The following is a 20,137-nucleotide window of genomic DNA, read 5'->3' on the forward strand; positions in this document are numbered from 1 at the left end:
ACCGCAATTCATTGACAGTCTCAAGTGCTTAATCTCTTGTCAATATTGTAAAGCGCTCATGTAAACAAAGTTCCTTTGTTCATGCTGACAGTCTCAAGCACTTAATCTTTCGAGTCAACTTTGTAGCATGTTCCCAAACCACATTTGATTGACGGTTTAAATACCTTATTACTTCAGGGGTGATGTGCCAAATAACGGCCTGAATCCAAGAAGTTAAAGCTTAAAACTAAAGGCTTTTAATAAGTAAGAACATGGCATCAAGTTAACACAGGGCAACCATCATTCATCACTGACCCAGCCCTTATGAGTAAGACCCAGCTCTTATAAGTAAGACTCACACCAATCCAGAGGGGCATGGCTAGGGAGGAGCATTAGTGGTTACACCTGTAGAACATTCCAGACATTAACAAGTACAACAACAACAGACAATACAAATGCCAGATCAGTTATTTCATCACATTCACCCCATGCTATAGATTCAGTCTGTCAGGAGGTCTGATAGTCCTCTGGGAACGACGTAACTCTTGCTGAGGCTCCTCCTGGAGTACTAACTCCGGTTCATTCGAATTCCCAGAATCATCAGTGTTTTCCACGCTGAGGGTTTGTGTCTCTGAAGGTCCAATACCACGATTGAAAGCTCTACTGTGTCGAACTCTGAGTTCCAGCAGGTGCAAGATCTTTAATAGAGACCGTATCCTCTCGCCCATCCGGATATTGAATGTACGCATACTGGGGATTAGCATGGAGGAGTTGTACTTCCTCCACCAGTGGATCAGTCTTGTGACCTCTCGCATGTCTGTGCAACAGCACAGGGCCCGTGGTCGTCAACCATGTGGGTAACAATACTCCATTAGTTGCTTTTCTTGGAAAACTAAACATCCTTTCATGAGGGGTGGCATTCGTCGCTGTACACAAAAGAGACCTTATGGAATGCAGCACGTCTGGCAGGACATCCTGCCGTGAGAGGTCGGCAGGCCTCGTGACTTCAGAGACAGCATGATAGCCTTCCACATTGTCGCATTTTCTTTCTCGACCGGCCCATTACCACGAGGGTTATAGTTGGTAGTTCTACTCGTTGCAATCCCCTTCGATAGCAAAAACTGTCGTAATTCTTCACTCATAAAGGAAGAACCCCTATCACTATGTATATAGTTAGGCATGCCAAACAAGGAAAATAGTTGGCAGAGGCATTTAATTACAACAGCACAAGTCACATCCGGACAGGGGATTACAAAAGGGAACCGAGAGTACTCGTCTATAATATTAAGAAAATAGACATTACGGTCGCTCGATGGAAGGGGACCTTTAAAATCGAGACTCAAACGCTCAAATGGTTGAGTTGCTTTAATAAGATGAGCTGGCTCGGACGGCTTATAGAAGCGGGGTTTGCATTCAGCACAAACACGACAGGTTCTAGTCATTGTCCGGACCTCCTCAATAGAGTAGGGTAGATTGTGGGACTTAATGAAGTGGTTCATTCTGGTAACCCCAGGGTGGCAGAGTGCGTCGTGGAGGCTTTGAAGCTTATCTATACCTAGACTAGCACATACTCCTCGTGACAAAGCATCCGATGGCTCATTGAATACTCCAGGCCTGTACTGAATATCATAGTCATATGTTGACAGTTCTATTCGCCATCTTAAAATCTTATCATTTTTGATCTTGCCTCGCTGCTTAGTACTGAACATAAAGACCACAGATCGCTGGTCAGTAATGAGCATAAAACGTTGGCCAGCGAGATAATATCTCCAATACCTGACTGCTTCGATAATTGCCTGTGCCTCCTTTTCCACTGAATGATGTCGAACTTCTGGTCCTTGCAATGTACGAGAGAAAAAAGCTACTGGTCTACCAGCTTGGTTAAGAGTTGCTGCCAACGCAAAATCAGATGCATCACTTTCCACTTGAAAAGGGGATCTTCTCATCCACGGCACATACCACTGCCTTCACAATGTCCCGTTTGATATTAAAGAGAGCCTCCTGAGCTTCCGCCAATAGCGGAAAAGACGTCGACTTAATAAGAGGTCAGACTTTATCTGATTAGCTAACCATCCACTGGGCATAGTACGAGAAGAATCCCAGACACCACCTTAAAGCTTTTACAGTGTGAGGTAAAGGTAATTCCTTAAGCGGGCGTAATCTTTCAGGATCTGGCCCGATTACCCCATTCTCCACAACGCAACCAAGAATACACAAACGTGTAGTATTGAAGGTACACTTGTTTTCGTTGTAGGTCAGGTTTAACCTCTTTGCAGTCTCTTGGAACTTCGAGATTTTGATCATGCTCCCGTTGGTCGCGCCCACAGATAGTAACATTGTCCAGATACGGGAATGTTGCTTCCAATGCGTATTCATCCACCATATGATCCATATCCCGTTGGAAGACGGATATCCCCTTCGTCACTCCAAAGGGCACCCTAAGGAACTGGTACAGATGCCCATTAGCTTCGAAGGCCGTATAGGTCGGTCTTCTATTTTAATGGGGAGTTGATGATGGGCAGACTTTAAATCAATGGTGGAGAACACGCGGTACTGAGCTATTTGGTTCACCATCTCAGAAATACGAGGCAAAGGATAGGCGTCTAATTGGGTATACAAGTTTATAGTCTGGCTATAATCGACCACAAGTCTTTTCTTTTCATTAGTTTTAACTACCACCACCTGGGCACGCCACGGGCTATTACTGTGTTCGATGATTCCCTCCCGTTGAAGCCTTTCCACCTCTTTTATAAATTTTTTATCTTCTGAACTATACCGTTGACTTAGTCGCTATAGGTCTACAATTAGGAGCAAGGTTCACAAACAAAGAAGGCGGACTTACTTTTAAAGTAGAAAGGCCGCAGACTGTAAGCGGAGGCTGGGATCCACCATTCTTAAGGGTGATGCTCTCATGCTGACACTGGAAGTCCAAGCCTAAAATTAAGTTCACACACAACTGAGGTAATATGAGGAGTTTAAAGTCCTTATACTCCGTATCCTTAACGGTCAATGTGACTTTACAATATCCAGTTACCTCCGAAGTAAGGGACTTGGACGCCATCACAATTTCACTTCGAGTAGGATACACCTTCAATGAACAGGAGTTAACAAGGTTGGGGTGTATAAAACTTTCAGTACTGCCACAGTCTATCAAACACCCAGTAGGACGACCATTAATCTTGATGTCCATCATAGATTTCGACAAGGAACACAGTATGGCCTGGTCAACCGTAACCGAGACTAGAGTAAAACGATAGGCGGCAGCAGAAAAAACATCGGGTACAGGATTACCCTTGCACACTTAACTAAAATGTCCCCGTTTCTTACATTTAAAACAGGTAGCCTCTCTGCCTGGGGTGTTTAGATTGGCCACAAAAATAACACTTAGACCCATGGGGTACAGCCGCAACAATAGGATTGAGTGGCGGCTCCATTGGTGTTATGGATGCCTCCATACTTGGAACACACGAGGCTGAGAGAGACGCATGGGCTGATGCATACACTTCTAAATTCTTCTGGGCTACATCTAACGATCGAGCAGTAGCGACGACCGTTTTTAAAACTAACGAGTCACTCTCGAGGAGTCTCTGTCTAATATAATTAGATCGGAGGCCAGATATGAGAGAATCGCGGATGGCTTCTTCCTGATACAATATGGCAGAGACAGCCTTGTAGTTGCAATCCTTAGCCAAAGCCTTAAGGTCCTGCAGGAAATCGTCCAGGGATTCCTCGGGTAATTGATTGCGAGTAGACAAAAGATACCTGGCGTATACTTTGTTAACCGACTTAAGGTACTGGGCCTTAAGGGCTGCGAGGGCCTCTTCATATGTAGTAATATCTTCAATTATAGAGTAAGTTTGATGACTTACCAAGTTGGTTAGAAGACCCAACTTGTTAACTGTCAGATCGAACGATGCGATGAAGTGTTCAAAACATCGAAGCCAATGCGTAAATTTCTTCGCGTCTGCCAAATGGGGATCGATATCCAGACGCGCTGGTTTCAAAAATCGATCCATCTTCCAAAAGTTGTTACTTAATTAAATTGATGTGCCAAATAACGGCCTGAATCCAAGAGGTTAAAGCTTAAAACTAAAGGCTTTTATTAAGTAAGAACATGGCATCAAGTTAACACAGGGCAACCATCATTCATCACCGACCCAGCCCTTATGAGTAAGACCCAGCTCTTATAAGTAAGACTCACACCAATCTGGAGGATCCAGAGAGGCGGGGCTAGGGAGGAGCATTGGTGGTTACACCTGTAGAACATTCCAGACATTAACAAGTACAACAACAACAGACAATACAAATGCCAGAACAGAGTTATTTCATCACAAGGGGCTGGGTATTTTTTAAAAATCCTTTGTCAGCCATCTTTGATTTTCCTTTTCACAGCACACAGGCTGTGTTGTGTCTACTGCCACGAGGTCGGACAGCCATCTTTGATTATCCTTTTCACGGACACACAGGCTGCCTTTTCTTCTGCCACGAGGTCTGACGGCCATTTTTGATGCCTGGATTTTTAAAGGTGTATTCTACCCAGGTATTCTTTAATCAAAAATAAAACTTCAGAGCTGTAGAAAATTTCTAAATTATTGCGAAATCCTACAGTCCCCAATCGGATACTAAAACTTGCTTGTTGTATCCTGTCCAAAGGTGAGCAATAATTTCTGACCCCCCACAAACAACCTTCCCTTACACTTATCTAGATCTATCTTTGATCCCCCGACACCTCCATCTCCCCTACCCAGAGAGAATCGCAGTACACGGTAGGCATCTATTGACAGAAAGACAAGATTAGTTAAATAACCAATACACGGAGTGGGTCCAATGCCCCTGCACCACTTGCATTCACAATAATTCAAGCATGGAGGTGTCCAATGCCCCTGCACCACTTGCAACATAGTTTTTAACATGATGCGATATCTTCAATGGGATTACCACCAAGCCAAAACATCTGTTAAAAATATAAATGGAAGAAAACGAGCTTCCCCCTTTTTTATTAAAATGCAATTGCCTGACACTTTATTAAATGGCACAATTCTTCAGCTAATAAATGTGTATTAAATTTTCACAATCTGCAAACAACAATTCACAGGCATATGCAATTTGTTCCAATTAACTCCAAACAAGTAGTCCTTTGGAGTTGGGACCAATACATAATACAAGATATAAAATAATTAACAAGCTTTTTGTAAATTCTTAATCTTAATCGAATTTCCAAATAGCAGCTTAAATGTTGTGGGCATCTGCCTCCTGCAGACCCCTCCCGTCGTGGGCTAGGGGTGCTCCTTCCTCGAGCATCCAAAAACACGCTGGTCCTCTGTACCTTCCAGAACTCTGAAAATGACTTTAAAAGAAAAACATCTAGCCAGGTCCCCTGGCTCGGGGGGGGGGGAGGGGAGGGAGAGGAGTGAGATCAGGTCCCACGACCTTAACTTATAGACACTCTGGAACGGTACCATATTTAAAACTTATACACTAATAATTACCACTACTGAATTGCAATATAAAATTTAAATTAACACGTACTACCTTAATCCTTTATACACATTACTTGAACAAAGCTATATACAAGTGCCGCCCATCTCCGGGCGGCCAACCTATTCCCTGTTTGGGCTGCCACAGGCTGCTCCCTGCCACATGGCTGGACTGATTCCAACTTCTGGTCCCTCGCAGCTTATGGCTGCTGGTTGGGGACCATCTTTCCCGCACCCATAACAATTTGACCTAGCCTGGGAGGGACGGTTCCCCTCCTGGTGCCACTCTTTCTTACTCTGGCTCCCAGGTTTAACCTCATGGACATTTCCCCTGGGTTGGGGAGCCTCGCTACACCTCATGTTTCTGAAGGCTACTGTGAGCCAGCGGATCACCACTTCTTCGGTGGTCTGGGGGTTTCGGGGGTCGAACCAAGCCATTACCTGGGCTTGGATCTGGGGTAGGCTGTTTTTCATAAGACAACGGAGCCAGTGAGTCAATTGGACTGGGTCCAGTGCTTGCCCGCCCTGGCATTCCCGGGCATGCGCTCCGGCAGACTGGCCACAGCCTGTCTGCGAACGCCTGCGGGGACTCCCCTGGTAGCTGCACCGTTCTTTCCACCCGGGAGAACGGGCTACCATCATTGAGTCCCATGGCCTCCAATATCTCATTCTTGAGATCCTCATAATCCCTCTGCCCCCTCTTGCACTTGCCAGATAGGGCCTGGAGGAGATCACCTGCCAGGGAAAACAGCAGCATTTTTGCTTGTTCTGCCTCATCGCAGTCAGTAACAGAAGCTGCCTGCTCTATCTTCCTGAAGTGTAGAGAGGGGTCTCCCTTTTTAGTGAGCTTGGGGATGTGGCTAACCATGTCCCTGAGCTGGTGGGTGCCATACGGCACCACAAACTGATTCTGGATGGCCCCTGCGTCACCTTCATCAATGGGCGGACCGTACCTCCATTGTCGGAGGGGGTACACTGGTCCTGGTCCCGGCCTATCTAGCGGGGCCTGCTGTGCTACCTCTACCACCTCATTCTCCACCCCCCTTTGCTGCCAGAGCTCCTGAAAGCTCGGAGCTGTGGGTGGCGGTCGTGGGACCTCTGATTCCCTGACCAGCCTTTTCCTGGGTGTTGCCAGTGGGACGGTTTTATTTGGGTTGCCGGTAAAATCCGACTGACCTGCTTTTGAGCTGATCAGACATATCATCCCCTTTGCCCTCTTTAAAGCCATATTCAAGCTTTCTATCTCTGCCCTACAGGGGCCATGATCTGCTTCCTCAAACCCTTGCTTGCAGGCCAGCTTATACGCTGCCTTCACCTCCCTAACCTTTTCCTCCTGCTCTTTTATTTCTTGTATGAGGCGGGCGTTCTCCTCCCACACCCTCATCTCATTGCTCTTGGCCTCTGCAACTAGGCACTTCAGGTACTCTGACTCGTGCCTCGTGTGGCTTTTGCCCTCACTAAACTGGACCACCATCTTGGCCTGGTATTCTTCAACCTCCCTTTTCCCTCTCCCAACTCTCTGCTCTAGATTCCCTAAGCCTGCGGGTGACTTCCCCAAGCCTGCGGGCACCTAACCACAAACAGACCAGTGGGATAAAAAGAAACGCAATAATTGCTGCTCTCTCCAGACCCAAACCACCGTCTGCTACATCGCATACCATTGCTGATGGTCCTGTGGCGGTTGCCATTTTGTAGGAATTAAAAACGGGGTTGGGGTTATAGTCTCTGAGCTGCTGCAGAGCCCCGTGCGGGTTCGAATCGCTCCCCTTTCCTGGTTCTGACCGCCGGACTTATTCAGTAGCAAGGTAGACAGAAACGAGACTCGTGGGTGGGTGCAAACAGACCAGTATTTACTGAAACAAAAAGAAACAACTTGAAAATAATCAATACAACACACCTATGCTTGCTGCAGCACTTTTACTTAACACAGTACACTTATTGTCCACTACAGCACCTTTGCTTAGTACAACACTCTTTCACTTAAATACAGCACTTTTAATATAGTACCCTTTGCTTACTACAGCACCTTTGCTTAGTACAACACTCTTACTTAAATACAGCACTTTTAACTTCTCACAGCACACTTAGTGTCTACTACAGCACTCTTTTACTTAATAGGGGAGGAGAAAACAGACACAACGAGGGAAAATTGACTACAATTAAGATTTTTAACATAACTCCCACCCCTAATACCTATTCTAAGTTGCCTTGTAATGGGCCAGAAAATGTATGCTCACCAGTGAAGCACCTGCTCCATGCCCCTGCGGTCTTGGATTCTTCACCACCATGAAATGGAGATACCCCAGTGCTTAAAAGTAACTGCTGGTATTCCACTCCATTGGGCGGGCTCCTGAGTTGTAGATCGGGCATGGAGGTGAGGCTGCAGAGAGAGAGAGATGACTTCCTGAGAAGCCATCTTATACCCCATTTGGAGCCAAAATCCTCCCGCCCAAATCCGGATGTATCTGGGCTATCCAAAAGGGAATCGATCTGTCCCCCATTCATTATGATGAGTTGAATAAAGCTGTCTCCGTTTGGGGGAAAAAATGTCTTTCCTTAATTGCTGAGTAAACAGCCCTTGGATGTTAGTGTAAACAATCTGATTCTTCTGTGGTCACGCCCAACCGCAATTGATTGGCAGTCTCAACTGCGTAATCTCAAGTCAATATTGTAAAACGTTCATGTAAACAAAGTTCCTTTGTTCATGCTGACAGTCTCAAGCACTTAATCTTTTGAGTCAACATTGTAGCAGTTTCCCAAACCACATTTGATTAACGGTTTAAATACCTTATTGCTTCAGGGGCTGGGTTTTTATAAAAATCCTTTGTCAGCCATCTTTGATTTCCTTTTCACAGCACACAGGCTGTGTTGTGTCTTCTGCCACGAGGTCGGACAGCCATATTTGATTATCCTTTTCACAGACACACAGGCTGCCTTTTCTTCTGCCACAAGGTCTGACGGCCATTTTTGATCCCTGGATTTTTAAAGGTGTATCCTACACAGGTATTCTTTAATCAAAAATAAATCTTCGGAGCTGTAGAAAATTTCGAAATTATTGCGAAATCCTACAACCCTGGATGTTCAATTCCCAGCCTTAATCACCCTGGAGCCCTGTCTCAAATCCCAATTATATTGTATCCGTTTACATCCATTTGTGCAGCTAATTCATTCACCTTATGAATGCTCCTCGCATTAAGACACAAAGCCTTCAGGCTTGTTTTTTTAACACTTAGTCCTTTTCGAATTATTATTTACTGTGGCCCTGTTTGATTTACACCCTTGATTTCTCTGACTGACACTTTTGCTTTTCTCCTTCCTGTCTTTTGCTTCTATCCTTGCTTCCCTTTCCTCTATCTCCCTGCACAGGTTCCCAACCCCCTGCCATTTTCGTTTAAACCTTCCCCAAGAGTACTAGCAAACACTCCCCCTTAGGACATAAAGGTTCTAAATTGGGGGAAGGCCGATTTTAATAGGATAAGGCAGGATCTGGCCAAAATGGACTGGGATCAGCTACTTGTAGGAAAATCCGCATCGGAGCAATGGGAGGCTTTCAGAAGGGAGATTGAGATCATACAATGGCAACATGTTCCCGTAAAGGTCAAGGGTGGTTCCAAAAACCACAGGGAACCTTGGATGTCAGGGGATATACGGGAATGGATTAGGAAAAAAAGGAGGGCTTTTGGTAGATACAAAAGGCTAAAGATGGAGGAAGCCCGAGAGGAGTACAAAAAGTGCAGGGGGATACTTAAAAAAGAAATTCGGAGATCAAGGAGGGGCCATGAAATAACACTGGCAAGCAAAATAAAGGAAAATCCGAAGATGTTTTATAAGTATATTAAGGGTAAGAGGATAACTAGGGAAAAAATAGGGCCCATTAGGGACAAAAGTGGCAATCTGTGTGTGGAGCCGGAAGATGTAGGAGGGGTTCTGAATGAATTTTTTGCGTCTGTTTTCACTATGGAGAAGGACGATGTAGACATAGAAATAGGGCGGGGGGACTGTGATATGCTCGAACATATTAACATCGAGCGGGGGGAGGTATTGGCGGTTTTAGCTGGCCTAAAAATGGATAAATCCCCAGGCCCGGATGAAATGTATCCCAGGCTGCTGTGTGAGGCAAAGGAGGAGATTGCGGGGGCTCTAACACATATATTCAGGACCTCTCTGGCCACAGGGGATGTGCCAGAGGACTGGAGAACCGCTAATGTAGTACCATTATTCAAGAAGGGTAGTAGGGAAAAACCAGGGAACTACAGGCCAGTGAGCCTAACATCAGTGGTAGGAAAATTATTGGAAAAAATCCTGAGGGACAAAATTTGTCTCCACTTGGAGAGGCAAGGATTAATCAGGGATAGTCAACATGGCTTTGTCAAGGGAAGATCATGTCTGACTAATTTGATTGAATTTTTTGAGGGGGTGACTAGGTGTGTGGATGAGGGTAACGCAGTGGATGTGGTATACATGGATTTCAGTAAGGCCTTCGATAAAGTCCCGCACAGGAGACTGGTCAAGAAGGTAAGAGCCCATGGAATCCAGGGTGCCTTGGCACATTGGATACAAAACTGGCTTAGTGGCAGAAGGCAGAGGGTGATGGTCGAAGGTTGTTTTTGTGACTGGAAGCCTGTGGCCAGTGGGGTACCACAGGGATCGGTGCTGGGTCCCTTGCTGTTTGTGGTCTACATTAATGACTTGGATATGAATGTAAAGGGTATGATCAGTAAGTTCGCGGATGATACAAAAATTGGTAGGGTGGTAAATAGCGAGGAGGGTAGCCTCAGTCTGCAGGACGATATAGATGGGTTGGTCAGATGGGCGGAACAGTGGCAAATGGAATTTAACCCGGAAAAGTGCGAGGTGATGCACTTTGGGGGGACTAACAAGGCAAAGGAATACACAATGAATGGAAAGACCCTAGGCAAGATGGAGGGTCAGAGGGATCTGGGTGTGCAAGTACACAGATCCCTGAAGGCGGCGGAACAGGTGGATAAGGTGGTAAAAAAGGCATATGGGATACTTGCCTTCATTAGCCGAGGCATTGAATATAAGAGCAAGGAGGTTATGATGGAGCTGTATAAAACACTGGTTAGGCCACAGCTGGAATATTGTGTGCAGTTCTGGTCGCCACACTACAGGAAGGATGTGATCACGTTAGAGAGGGTGCAGAGGAGGTTCACCAGGATGTTACCAGGGCTGGAGCGCTTCAGCTATGAAGAGAGACTGGGCAGGTTGGGTTTGTTTTCCTTGGAGCTGAGGAGGCTGAGGGGGGACATGATTGAGGTGTACAAAATTATGAGGGGCATAGATAGGATGGATGCTGAGGAGCTTTTTCCCTTAGTAGAGGGGTCGATAACTAGGGGGCATAGATTCAAGGTAAAGGGCGGGAGGTTTAGAGGGGATTTGAGAAATAACTTTTTCACCCAGAGGGTGGTTGGAGTCTGGAACTCACTGCCTGAAAGGGTTGTGGAGGCAGAAACCCTCACAACATTTAAGAAGCATTTGGATGTGCACTTGAAATGCCATAGCATACAAGGCTACGGGCCAAATGCTGGAATATGGGATTAGATTAGACAGGGCTTGATGGCCGGCGCGGACACGATGGGCCGAAGGGCCTCTATCCGTGCTGTATTACTCTATGACTCTATGATGACATTGGTCCCGGTCCTGCCCAGGTGCAAACCGTCCATTTTGTACTGGTCCCACCTCCCCCAGAACTGGCTACAATGTCCCAGAAATTTGAATCCCTCCCCCTTGCACCATTCCTCCAGCCACGTTTTCATCTGAAATATCCTTCTATTTCTACTCTGACTAGCATGTGGCACTGGTAGCAATCCTGAGATTACTATCTTTTTGAGGTCCTATTTTTAAAATTTACCTCCTAACTCCCTATATTCAGCTTTTAGGACCTCATCCCGTTTTTTACCTATATCGTTGGTACCTATATGCACCACGACAACTGGCTGTTCACCCTCCCCCTCCAGAATGCCCTGCAGCCGCTCCAAGACATCTTTGACCCTTGCACCAGGGAGGCAACATACCATCCTGGAGTCTCGTTTGCAGCCGCGGAAACGCCTATCTATTACCCTTACGATAGAATCCCCTATCACTATAGCTGTCCCACTCTTCTTCCTCCTGTCCTTCAAGGGCATCTGTAGTCTCAGGATCTGACATTCAGCAGCCTTCCACTAGCCTTACTGGGGCCCCATTACAGAGGAGCGGTAGGGTGGGAAGGGGGCAAGTGAGCAATGGAAGGGTAAAATGTAGGAGTTGTGACAATGTTGGGAATCTTTTTATTAAAGGCCAAGGTTCATGTTCAAACTTTTGTTTAGTGTTTTGGCCATTATCTCCAGGTTGTGAGAACCAGTTATGTTAATTAATGATTTTTTGTGTTTGTTTCTACTAGTTTGTCATGAATAAATGAGAGTTTGTAAAATAAATTTGTTGTATTCAAAATGTACATGTTTGGTCTTTGGAATTATCACTGCCTGGCTTATAGGGGTTGCGGGTTGCTTTCCATGATGTTCTCCATGCCAGAAGCCACTTCCTGAGTAGGGGCCTAGAAGCGGCTTGTTATCAGCCATTGACGGATGGCCCTTGCAGTTTCAACATTTTGGGTCTCCCTCCCACCTTGGTGCTGCTGCTGATCATCCTCCTCCTCCAGTGGTGCTTCAAGGCCTGGTGGCATTGGCTGGGTCCTGAGGATTGCCAGGTTATGCAGCACCCAACTATGAAGAGGGAGACTCACCTTAGGTGAGTACTGCAGGGCTCCACCTGAGTGGTCCAGACATTGGAACTGTTGCTTAAGCACACTGATCGTCTGCTCAGTTATGTTCCTGGTGGCAAGATGGCTCTCATTATACCGCAGCTCAGCAGGGGTGTTGGGGTTATGGAGCAGTGTCATAGCCAGGAGCAGTGTGGATAACCCTTGTCCCCGAGGAGCCAACCACTTGGCTGATGCACTGCCTGGAAAAGTCTGGCACACCAGTCTGGCGCAGGATGAAAGCATCGTGGCTGCTGCCAGGATAGCGGGCATTGATGGTGAGAATCGGCTATCTGTGGTCACAGACCAACTGGACATTTAAGGAGTGGTAACCCTTGCAGTTTCGGCAACCCTCTGCATTCTCATGTGGTGCCCACAATGTCACATGCTTGCAGTCAATGGTGCCCTGCACCATGGGGAAGCCTGCTATCCTTGCAAAGCGATATTTCCCCCCCCCCCCGTTGTGTTCTTGTGTCTACTGCCAGTGGCCAGTTCCACATGCTTAAAGCAGGTGACTGATGAGGCAAACCAGCTCATCAAGTTCCCCAAGGGTGCTGGCGTTCAACATGATCCAGCAGTGGGGTTTGTCGCAATCACCGTGTTTCCACAAATCCCGGCTCCACCACATGAGCCAGGTCTTAGAATGAGCAGGAAGGGGTTTGACTCGATGTGGGGCTGGCAGGTAACGTCGTAGAATCAGGCAGCTGTGTGCATGGCACTCTGGGATCAGCCGTGATACGTTCATCCTGTGTCACTCCATCTCCCCCCAGCCCCCTCACCGCCCCCCCCCCCCCCCCCACCCCCCACAACCACTGTTTGACCAAGAGCAGCAAGTCCAAGAATGGTTACTGGGGACAAGGGCGAACTGTTGTTGGCGCCTGTGTCCATGAACCCAGCGGAAAGGCAGTGCCGCGATGGTGACGAGTGCACGAGAGCAGATCAGTTCCCAAACTCTTACAACTCGCTCATTAAAACAGAGTAAATGTTGAGACAGAAGATGGAGAGAGCGTTAAAGATTAGCAGCAAAATAAAAATAATGCAGTCAGTTAATGTGGCAAGGTTGACCAATGGAATGTTCAGACTGTAACTGTTAAAACGCCAAAATGTTGCCGATGCACTGAAGTATTCAAAATTAACAAGCGATTATTTTATTGCACATTGCCATATAATCAGGGGAGAAAAGGAAAAAATCCAACTTGCTAAGGAGGAGCTTTTGTTCGAAGTTCTAGTCGGTCCAAGGAGAGGAACACATTCCTTCGTTAATTGTGCTCGGTCTGCTGGCACTGGTCGGGGTGGATCATGTGGGCCAGCACGGTGCCAAGGCGAGCAGACATTGCCCTGGCAAAGATTTTTATAGTCCGTGCAGAGGAGGGAGACTGGGTGCCAGTTCTGGATAGCGGAGATCGCTCTTCTTGGGTTGCAGGACGATGACCGCCCTGCACCAAGAGCGGGGCATCTCCCCGGTCACCCAGACTTTCCCCCAGGACATCCCAGAATGCCCTGTGGAACTCCACGGTCAGCCCGTCCAGCCCCAGGGACATGCTCCTCGAGTTGGCCGAGGGCACTGCTCAGCTCCACCCAGCTCAGCGGAGTGTCCAGTTGTTCAGCGTCCTCTGGGCCGACCCTCAGCAGGTCCTCCCACAAAACACTGCGCGCATTCTCGTTGGACGGATCCAGAGAGAACAGAGTCCTGTAATAGGCCCGGGTCTCTGCGATGATCCCCTCCGGATCCGAGACCAGAGATCCGTCGTCGGCCGGCAGCCCCAAGAGCTGCTTACGCACCCCCCCCCCCCCCCGTCTTTTTTCCAGCAAGTAGAAGGGGGAGCCGCGGTCCAGGTCTCGGAGGAACTGGATCCACGACCTCACGTTCACGCCTCGGGACCTGACGAGCTGCAGGTCCTTCAGCACGCCCCCCTTCTCTTCGTACACCTTCCACAGGGCCGTGTCCTCGACGACTTGACTGAGACGGGACTCCAGGTCGAGCACCTGCTTCCCCAACCGACCGACCCAGGCCTCCAGCCTCTCAATTCAATTCAATTCAATTTTATTTGTCAGGCATGTGTACTGCACAATGAAATGTTGATTTTTACGAGTCCTCCCAACATTGGAATAAATATGGCATAACAATGATAAAAATACTAATAGAAATACAGTAATAATAAATAAAACAACAGTAATAAATTATTCGTTCATGAGTCTTATGGCCTGGGGGTAGAAGCTGTTTCGAAACCTGTTGTTACGAGACCGTATGCTTTGGTATCTCTTACCAGATGGGAGCAGGGTGAAGAGGTGTGGCTGGGGTGGCTCGTGTCTTGAATGATTCTCAGGGCCTTCCCCCGGCACACCTCGGGGTAGATATCATGGACAGCAGGTAGTTTAATTCCTATAGTATGTTGTGCAGCTTTCACCACCATCTGTAGAGCCTTGCGGCCTGTGGCGGTGCAGTTGCCATACCAGGTAGTGATGCAGCTGGGCAGGATATTCTCGATGGTGCACCGGTAGAAGTTGGTGAGAATCTGGGAGGCCATTCCAAATTTCTTCAGTCTCCTGAGGAAGAACAGGCGTTGGCATGCCTTCTTGGTTACAACGTCGATGTGATGGGACCACGTTAAATCCTCCGTAATGAATACACCAGGAATTTGAAGCTGCTGACCCTCTCCACCTCAGCCCCTTCGATGTAGATTGGGGTGTGTCCCTCCTCCTGCCGCTTCCTGTAGTCCACGATCATCTCCTTTGTTTTGCTGATGTTGAGGGACAGGTTGTTGTACTTGCACCATTTTGCTAGAGCTCTTACCTCCTCCCTGTAGCCTGTCTCGTCGCCATCTGTGATCCGGCCTACAACGGTAGTGTCATCAGCAAACTTGATGATGGAGTTGGAGTTGTGCATGGCCACGCAATCGTGAGTAAACAGGGAGTACAGAAGGGGGCTGAGCACACAACCCTGGGGAGCTCCCGTGTTCAGGATCAGTGTTGAGGTGTTACTGCCTATTTTCACCACCTGGGGTCTGCCCGTCAGGATGTCCAGGATCCAGTTGCATAGGGAGGTGTTAAGTCCTAGCTCACTGAGCTTATTGACAAGCTTGGAGAGGATAATGGTATTGAATGCTGAACTATAATCAATGAACAACATTCTCACATAGGTGTTCCTCTTATCCAGGTGTGATAAGGCAGTGTGCAGTACAGTGGCGATGGCATCATCCCTAGATCTTTTTGGGCGGTAAGCAAATTGGAGTGGGTCCAGTGTGTCAGTTAGTAAGGAGTTGATGTGGGTTTTGACCAGCCTCTCAAAGCACTTCATGATGACAGAAGTGAGTGCTATGGGGCGGTAGTCGTTTAAACAGGTTACTTTTTTGGGGGGGACTGGAATAACCGATGTCATCTTGAAGCGGGTGGGGACTACAGACTGGTACAGTGAACGGTTGAATATATCCGTAAACACGGCTGCCAGCTGGTCAGCGCATGCTCTAAGGACACGCCCAGGGATTCCATCTGGACCAGGTGCTTTGTGGGTGTTCACTCTCTTAAAAGTCTTGCTCACGTCAGCCACGGAGATTGAGAAGACCCGGTCGTCCTGAGCCGCGGGCGCCCTTGGAACAGGTCAGTTGTTGTTGGCCTCAAACCGGGCGTAAAAAGTGTTAAGCTTGTCCAGGAGAGAGGCATTGCTGGGCATGATGCAGCTGGGTTTCCCTTTGTAGTCCATAATAGATTGTAGTCCACTCCACATCCTTTGCGAATCTGAGCTATGATAGTGCGACTCCACTTTATCCGTGTATTGTCTTTTTGCATTTTTGATGGTTTTTCGTTGAGTACAAGAAATCAAAGTACGAGCTATGTCCCCAGGGTTGAATGCGATGGACTGTGCTTTTAGCATAGCATGGATATCGCCATTTACCCATGGTTTCTGGTTGGGAAATGTTCGTACAACAATCCTTGGAACAACGTCATCTATGCACTTGTTTATGAAACTAAAGACTGAATCTGTATATGTGTTGATGTCATTGTCCGAGGCATTCCGGAACATATCCCAGTCAGTGGAATCAAAACAGTCTTGTAACATAGCGTCTGATTGATCTGACCACTGTTGTAGAGATCTCATCACAGGCTTTTCCTGTTTCAGTTTCTGCCTATAGGTGGGTAGCAGCAGGATGGAGTCATGATCTGATTTGCTGAAAGGAGCGCGGGGGAGGGCCTTGTATCCATCCTGGAACGGAGTGTAAACGTGATCTAGTGTTTTCTTGGCTCGCGTTGGGCAGGTGATATGCTGATGGTATTTAGGCAGTACTTTCTTCAGATTGGCTTTGTTGAAATCGCCAGCCACGATGAATGCAGCCTCTGGATGGGAAGTTTCAAGCCTGCTAATGGTCCCATACAGCTCGTTTAGTGCCCTATTTGTGTTGGCCTGTGGTGGAATATACACCGCTGTAATGATCACGGATGAGAACTCTCTCGGGAGGTAGAAGGGTCGGCATTTGATCATCAGGTGTTCAAGATCGGGTGAACAAGAAGATGCAAGTAGTTCCACGTCTGAACACCAAGAATTGTTGATCATAAAGCATACTCCACCCCCTCTTCCCCGAGTCCTTTGTTCGGTCTAGCCGGTGAATGTTGAATCCCTCTGGTCAAATGGCCGAAGCCGGTATCGATGGATCAAGCCAATTCTCAGTGAAATTCAAGACGTTGCAGTTCTTAATGTCTCGCTGGAAGGTGAGCCTCCCCCTGAGTTTGTCCAGCTTATTGTCCAGTGACTGCACATTCGCCAGGAGAATACTCGGAAGGGGGGTGGTGGTGTTCACGTCGCCTCAGCTTCACTAATGCACCTGCTCGTCTGCCCCGCTTGCACCGTCGTCGCTTCCTGATCACAGGAATGAAGTCAGGTAAGCAGGCGGGAGGGTAGATGGTAGTAGTTGCAGCAGAATCCCAGTTCGAAAAATTCGGGGTAGGTCCTATATCTCCGGACGATCTTATGTCCAGAAGTGATTGACAGTCATAGCAGATAAGCGAAGAAACAGTACTTACAAAATTGTTTAATAATAACAATAAAATAATAAATAAAGTGGAAAGTTGTGGACGAGCTCGTAAAACAGCGGCTACCCTCATGAGCCATACAGGTCGGTTAAACAATGGAATATTTTTTTCAAAAACAACTAAATTACTAAGACTAGAGTGCTAAATACTAAACAGTAGAATACTAAAAAGTAACAGTACGATACATTAAATACATTATTAAAATACCAGTTGGGGAGGAGCTTGTAAATCAGCAGCCATACAGGTCGGTGCTGATGTGACAATGAAGTTGTAGTGAAGAAGTCAGCAGTTTTGAAGCCAGTAACAGCAGTGGCTGCACCTTCCTCTTTCTTTCCAGACAGCAGGTAAAGTACTGTGTCCAATGCTCTCAATACAGGGATTTAACCTGAAAATAGACTGACCTCTCGGGAGGAGCATGGCTCCTAATGTTATTCAAAAGCATATTTAGAGACAATTAATGTTGAACTAATATTTTAACTCCAATCATCATTGGTGCTGTCCTAAGGAAGTGTTGGGATGGGGGGACAATCTTCACTACAGCCTGCTTATAACGGACATGTGTTCTAAATCCCTGCAGATCTAGTCGGTTTGTGTCCATCCATTCAGTTCAATAGAGCATGTTTTAACATGATGAAGGGGCACTGTTGCCTGTTTCATGGCCCATGAACCTCAGCACTGCATTACTGCAAGTCATTTGCGTCTAAAGGCACTTGACTTTTTTTATACCAGCAAATTGTTTTAAAGTAACAATGCTCACGATGCGGTCTCCTCTACATTGGGGAGACCAAACGCAGATTGGGTGACCGCTTTGCGGAACACCTCCGTTCAGTCCATTCCACTCCCACTCGGACCTCACCGTCTGTGGCCTCTTGCATTGTTTCACGGAAGCTCAGCGTAAACTCAAGGAACAGCGCCTCATCTTCCAATTAGGCACTTTACAGCCTTCCGGACTCGCTATCGAGTTCAACAATTTCAGATCATAACCTCGGGCCCTATTTTTTTATCCACACTTTTGGTTTGTGCCTTTTCTCTCTCTCTCTCTCTCTCTCTCTCCCACATGGCAGCTGTCTCTCACTCTGCCGGCGCATTTCACACTTCATCTAGAGCCATTGTCTGTGTCTTTACCTGTCCTATTACCATCTCGTCTCGCCTTGAATATCTCTTAATGTCTCTTCTTTCATCCCCTCCCCCATTTCCCAGCCCCCAATACTGCCTTTTAATCTTTCATTTCTTGCCCATTTTCTCTCAGTTCTGACGAAGGGTTTGACCCGAAACGTTGACTCTCCCTCTCTCCACGGATGTTGCCTGGCCTGCGTTTTTCAGCGTTTTCTGTTTTAAAGTAATAGTTTTGTAAACTTGCTTTGTTTTTTGTAGCTGCAGGCATAGTTCACAAACACACGCTTACTGCTGATGAGTTGCATTTTAAAAAGTGGTGCTGATTTTTTTTCTGCTCCTCTTCACAGCTGCCTCCAAGAAGCAGTCAGCCTGGGATTGGAAAGGGCGACTTAGTGAAACGAAGGTGCAGCTGGGGCGCGTCAAGTCCCAGTTGTCGGAACGCACCAACAAGCTACAGGTCTCCGAGGAGGAGAGGGGGCAGCTTAAGGAGCATATGTTACTGAGGGGCGAACAGGTGGCTGCTGCTGCTGACTTGCAGATCCAAGAACTTCAAAACAGCCTACAGTTAGTATTTGCTTGCATCAGTAATAAATAGCAGGAATTAAACCAGGGCTTGCTGCGTTGGGCCTGCAGAAGCAACACTTGTAAAAAAACAAAATTCCCTGTGTAGCAAAAATAGTTGTCAATGTTAGTTACCCATGACTCCCTCGCACAATTGAAACTCTTCCTTACCCTCTACACACTCCCACCTTTGACACACTTCCTAATGTAACTGGCCAGTTTTGTGCCAGCCCACTCTGATTTGAGGGAGGGGGGGGAGAATGCTGCTGTCAACTACCATTACATTAGGACTGGCAGACTGGTCAGTGAGTGGGCAAATGAAACCGAGTAATCGCAGTACAAATATATAAAAATGGCAGATTCTGGGAATAAACAACAGGACAGTCAGAATGTGTAGCAACAGGCAGGTAATGGTTCAGGTGTGTGCCCGTAAGGTCGGAAGCTGCATTTTCACTTCAGATGCTGGCTGGCTTGTGTGCTTCTAATAGAGAATCCTGCATCTTTCTAATTAGCTCAGTTAAATTCAGTACTTCCTCCTGTAATTGGTGTTGAGATCAGGTTCAGTTTACTTTCAGTCAGCATCTGTAATGTGATGGCCTCGTCCTTTCCCCGTCTCTGTAACCTCTTCCAGCCCTACAACCCTCCCTGTCTCTGTAACCTCCTCCAGCCCCACAACCCTCCCTGTCTCTCTAACCTCCTCCAGCCCCACAACCCTCCCTGTCTGTAACCTCCTCCAGCCCCACAACCCTCCCTGTCTCTCTAACCTCCTCCAGCCCCACAACCCTCCCTGTCTCTCTAACCTCCTCCAGCCCCACAACCCTCCCTGTCTCCCTAACCTCCTCCAGCCCCACAACCCTCTCTGTCTCTGTAATCTCCTCCAGCCCCACAACCCTCCCTGTCTCCCTAACCTCCTCCAGCCCCACAACCCTCCCAGTCTCCCTAACCACCTCCAGCCCCACAACCCTCCCTGTCTCTAACCTCCTCCAGCCCCACAACCCTCCCTGTCTCCCTAACCTCCTCCAGCCCCACAACCCTCCCTGTCTCTGTAACCTCCTCCAGCCCCACAACCCTCCCTGTCTCTCTAACCTCCTCCAGCCCCACAACCATCCCTGTCTCCCTAACCTCCTCCAGCCCCACAACCCTCCCTGTCTCTGTAACCTCCTCCAGCCCCACAACCCTCCCTGTCTCTCTAACCTCCTCCAGCCCCACAACCATCCCTGTC

The 20,137-nt window shown here is 47.5% G+C and overlaps 1 protein-coding gene across 1 annotated transcript in view; it reads left to right on the plus strand.

Annotated features, from left to right (window-relative positions):
• The first annotated feature begins 13,054 nt into the window (after window positions 1-13,054).
• The window catches only part of LOC147090060 (carboxy-terminal kinesin 2-like), a 35,785-nt gene continuing 28,702 nt past the window's right edge, over window positions 13,055-20,137 (plus strand). Inside the window, exons 1-2 of the mRNA XM_085977028.1 lie at window positions 13,055-13,130; window positions 18,702-18,922. Coding sequence (XP_085833154.1) covers window positions 13,055-13,130; window positions 18,702-18,922 — 297 coding nt within the window. The remainder of the gene's footprint in view (window positions 13,131-18,701; window positions 18,923-20,137) is intronic.

The sequence above is a fragment of the Somniosus microcephalus genome, unplaced genomic scaffold, assembly GCF_052327205.1.
Source record: "Somniosus microcephalus isolate GS21.2 unplaced genomic scaffold, FLI_Smic_1.0 unresolved_chr4, whole genome shotgun sequence".
Taxonomy (NCBI): domain Eukaryota; kingdom Metazoa; phylum Chordata; class Chondrichthyes; order Squaliformes; family Somniosidae; genus Somniosus; species Somniosus microcephalus.